This window comes from Loa loa, assembly GCF_000183805.2.
Source record: "Loa loa unplaced genomic scaffold supercont3.47, whole genome shotgun sequence".
In the NCBI taxonomy this organism is placed as follows: Eukaryota; Metazoa; Nematoda; class Chromadorea; order Rhabditida; family Onchocercidae; genus Loa; species Loa loa.
Window position 1 is genome coordinate 11,841 of NW_018108227.1, and position 5,005 is coordinate 16,845.

At 34.3% G+C, this 5,005-nt stretch overlaps 1 protein-coding gene across 1 annotated transcript in view; it reads right to left on the reverse strand.

The window, feature by feature from the left end:
- LOAG_17173 (CBR-GAP-1 protein) overlaps positions 1-5,005 on the reverse strand; it is a gene marked incomplete at its 5' end in the record, with an annotated part of 15,990 nt that overhangs the window by 7,698 nt on the left and 3,287 nt on the right. The window contains 2 exons of the mRNA XM_020449833.1: positions 1,342-1,532; positions 1,915-2,032. Coding sequence (XP_020306571.1) covers positions 1,342-1,532; positions 1,915-2,032 — 309 coding nt within the window. The remainder of the gene's footprint in view (positions 1-1,341; positions 1,533-1,914; positions 2,033-5,005) is intronic.

The following is a 5,005-nucleotide window of genomic DNA, read 5'->3' on the forward strand; positions in this document are numbered from 1 at the left end:
CACACACACACACGCACACACACACACACACACACACACACACACACACACACACACATACATGTACATATACATATAAGCTGCTCGTTTGTTTAATCCATTACTATTATTGCTATCAAACGAGAGAATCTAAAATCTAAAAATAAATGAGCTCTTGCATAGAACTTGAATGTCAAAAGGTCTTGATATAAGATCACTCACTACACAAAACTTCATCAATGATGTTATCAACTTGTGGCATTTTATAGATTCTTCCTTTCTTTTGCACCTGCTCCTCTCTTTCTTCCTACCGACTCTCCCAAAGTTCAAAACTAAAATGTTGAATTATTATAGGAAATGCAGGAACTGCAACTACTACTAGTTATTTATCAAACAGAAAGAAAACCGACACAGACTGTTGTAAAGTTCCGCAAGCATCAGCAACTATCGCACGATGAGGAAGTGGTGGGCGATTGCTAAAAATGTGTAATATGAAGCGCCTGGTTTATTGCTTTCTGTGAATGTGAATTTTAAACGATGACGTTCTGAAACTATAAGTTATTGAAGATGTGATGATTTACATGTGAGATGGAGGTCATTGCCAGGTAACGAAACGCTGCGAGACAGAATGCAATTCGAGAAGTCTCCACAAATGGGATTCTTTAGATTACGAACTTTATCGCCAAGAATCAAATTTTGAAGAATATATCATTAAAATACCGCATATAAATTGGAAGTTACGCAAACTTGCTGGAAACATTAATAAATTTAAGAAAAAACTTTCAAAATATGTTCGTAAAATCAGATTAGAATATAAAATAAATTATAACAAACACAAGCAGTTCCGCAAATCCCTAAGCTCAATCTATTGTTTCTTGTGCAGGCCGAGACGTAGAATGCAAATTTGCCTTGATTTTTTTTTTTTTTTTTGTAATAGAAAAGAGATGTAATTAAGCAAAATGACGAAAGTTTGTACGCTTGTTGTAGTCTGCTGTTTCAAATTTGCAACTGCGATTAGCGCTAACTTCAGCTATACCTATGTCTGCAAAAGTTAGCTCTATTAAGCATCAGCATTCGAGGCAAAATAAAAATGATTTCGCAGAAACCACAAAAATAGCCATATTCCTCGAATAAATTAAATCCTTGCATATTTGGGTATGCGTTTGGTATCACCAACTGGGTGAATTAAAACAGATCCTTTTTATCTTCGATGATTTTATACGAACAACCTTTCTAAGCAACAATGAGCATTGATATTTTAGTTGATGATTAATCACTCCATGAAGTAACAGTGAGAGATTATGCAGTTTTTGTTTAATATTAAGAGGATACTTTATGAAGCGGGAAAAGATGTAAACGAACCATTGAGGGCCAATGGATTCCTTTTCGACTATATCATCATCAAGAGTGATGCGTATTTGTCCTTGAAAATAACTGTTGAAACCTGGTAAAACATCGTGCCAAAGTGACATTCGCAACTGCACTCGTTGTGTCCTTTGATTATTGTCGAGGATTGTTCCATCACATTCCATGAACAATGTTTCAGCGCTTTCCTGTTCAGCAAGAAAAAAGGAAAGATAAACTCATTTTGTCTAGTCCGCATTTTTCAAGCAGTGAGCTCTTTTGTCTTCAAGGAATTCGAATGAAGAATTTTTTCTCTTTGATCAATTCAATTCAAGTTGGTTACGATATAGTTTGACAGGAAAGCTAGTTACTAATAGGCTATGAAATGCGCTCTAGATTCAACCATGAAAATTTTCATTAAATAAGATGCTTCCTCAGTAGATCTTGGTTGAAAAAAGTGCTTTTTGGACAAGAAAACTTTGTGTAAGCTAATAAACTTAATATTTTAATGTGACTCCCAAACTTCCAATTTATGGCCTTTTTCATGAACCCATTCAAATATTTCAACAAGCAAAAAATTTATTAACTTACTCTGTTAATGCCGATGTTCAACTTTTTGGATTGCACAACTCGCGTTGCCACTTGTAGTGTTACCAATAAGTACAGATCCGCCGGTTCACGTACATTTAATCCTGTATAGTCCACTACCCTGCAGAAAAAAGGAGGGGATAAATTGCAGAATTATTTCAGACATATTCGTTACCAAAACGATCTGTTTTGCAGAATAAATTAGTGAATATTTATTAATGCAAATTTGCTAAAGGAAGATGCGAAATTTATCGCCAAAATCTGGCTATCAAAATATGATTTAGTTGGCTTTTCTAGTGATGGATTTTCAGCTTGATGCCTCAGGGAAAAAAAGGAAGGACAAAAAGTTTTTAAACTTTCGGAAGTTACATCACAACATTGTGAGATGTAAAACCTATACTGTCCATTTCCTACTAAAGGGTGGTACTGGTAGAAGCGATATTATGGTCAATCGATATGGTCAACACTTAATGCATCTTAATCACATTTCAAAAGGAATATTTTGTCCATACTCGCCAATTATGTGTTACAAGAAGAAACCAGAAAACAAAAAGTAATAGTAAATTACAACTCGGTGGGAGATGAGAAGAGGAGAGAAAGCAAATATGAGAAAGAGTAAATGATAACAGCAATTGTTTGAAATTTATTCTTTGCTTTTTTTAACAAGCGAAATCGTCAAGAATAAGGAAGCATTTTTCAAATAAGAAACTTTTGCTCAACCTTATACTGCAGCAGTGCTATCTGTGATGTTTAACTCTGTTCCTCACTAAACGACCGAAATCCTCTACATGACAATCACCATGTTCATTGTGCTCCAAAGCAGCAAGCTTTCTGACGATGTTGCAAGCAGAACTGATTCAAAGTCTGGTTCTATTGAAAGGTTGGCTAGACTTAGTACTTATATAACGAAACTACTAGAAACCAGGATTTTTTCATCCTAAGTTGAAGATATTTTGTAACACTCTTACTGGTGACAAAAATGAACAAAACCGAAGGCATCGATACAAGAATATTCCTGTACTTCTATATATCTTATAAAATCAATCGATAAACCTATGTCTTAACATTATTAAAAATTGAAATCAAAACGAAGAATCAATTTACATAAACATCTTGTCGAAGGGCAGAAATTTTTTCTAATTTTCCCGAAAAATAAATAACCGGTATATAAATAATTGACACAAATAATTAGACACAACCAAGAATTCGGAATTACTGCACGAATTCTTTTTTTTTTGGAGGAGAAAGTTGTTTCTCTATCTTAGCTGCACAAGATATCTGGCAAAAATTTACTTCTATCATCAGAAACAAGGTTAAATAAAGGTAGCGCAAATAGCAAATAGCAAAACTTCAAGAAAGGAACTGAAAACGGAAACCGTATATGCCATGCGTATTCTTGTATTATTTTTGTTGACAGTTCGGTATTTTATTGTTCTTTTACTTGTAGGCAAGAAAACAGGTGTTAGGTGGCAATAACTAGCACCAGTTGTTAATCACAGATTTTTGCCCATTTCATCTATAAAATCATTTAGAAACTTTGAAAAATTTTCATACCTTTAGCGTTCAGTTGTTTACAAAAGAATACCAATCAGGATAGAGCTTTGGAGTAGTAATTCAACAGTCGAAATACAAAAACAAATGAAGAAGTCTGCAAGATTTTGAAGAATGAAATCACCAAACAGTGCTTTCTAATGTATCTCTAATAATCTCGAATTTTTGAGCAAAGTTCAAAAATTAAGGATTGAATCAAAGGAATTTTAAATCAATAGCGATGACGAAATAAGTGTGAAGTCATGGATAAGCCTGACAAGTAACACTCAACAGAACATCTACTCCGCCTATCCTTAAAAAGCCCGAAATAATAAAAGTATTAAAATGTGGCCCGTTGGTATAAGTTTCAGACGAAATGCCATCAAACGGGGTTACGGTTAGATTAAGACAGCTGTGCAACATAAAAAAGTTGATAGACAGGACAGAAAAGGTCAACCAGAAATGACCGTGTAATGAAAGAGATCAAAAAGAAAAATATATCCGTTCACGGCAATTTGGTAGATTTGTCAGCTATGAGACTCAGGAATCACCAGATATTTCATTCATTTGCGTCAGAGCAGTGCTTTGCGCACATTTCTGTAAATGACGCATAAGCAGATTGCACCATAAAACTAAGAGTATTTGAAATTTAAATTCAAACTTTATCCGATACTTTCCCTCAATTTAGATTAAGATATCCTCAAGGACTATTTTGTATGCCATCAGTGTCTCATCGAGCGGAATTGTGATGATCTGAGAGTGACAAAGTGCGATCAAGAATTCATTTTAGATATGTTCTTTGCTAAGCATACTTTATTGTTGATAGTGTCTACATTATAAAAGGTAGCACTCAAACTGATTTTCTGGAACGATATGTCGGCTATATTTTTTGTGCTCAATTTTTTGCGCAAATGCGTAAATGTATTGATCGAGGAAAAAGACGAAAAAGGTTGGAAAAGATATTTAAAATGCTGATCTCATCAGTTCGCCTATAAATTTATTGATATGAATCATTGCGAAAACTTCCTCATTTCGGATGTAACTGGACAGAAACTCAAATATTATGTCCGAAAATTTAAATTCAAAAAAAAAAATTTGAAAAAAAAATGTCCCAGTCTCAGACACATTTTGTGATAAGTATCATGCGGAAAATAATTATGCAAAAATTAGGTCTTAATGGAAATTAATTATTTGAACGACCGCTTTATGGTAAAATCTCTAGCTCTAGTTTCTTTTTCTTCTTCACCCTTTATGTTTGGATGCACAATTTTTTTCCCCAACACTTTCAGCAGTAGTCATACTGTCCGTCCATAAAAGCCACCGGAAGTTTGATAATTCGAAAGCCGAAAGGAAACAGGAGAAATGATTCCCCAAGTGTTCTCTTCTTCCCTTTCTTTATTTGCAGCTGTCGAGATAACTAATGGTCTATCTAGTCTAGCTTTTATGCAATCAAATATCGAATTACTTATCGAGCATACAGAAAATAGCAATCCCTCTCCAATTCATCCACCAATTCCGTTCCTTTCATCGGCCATGGCTTTTTAAAATATAAGGAGAGAATATG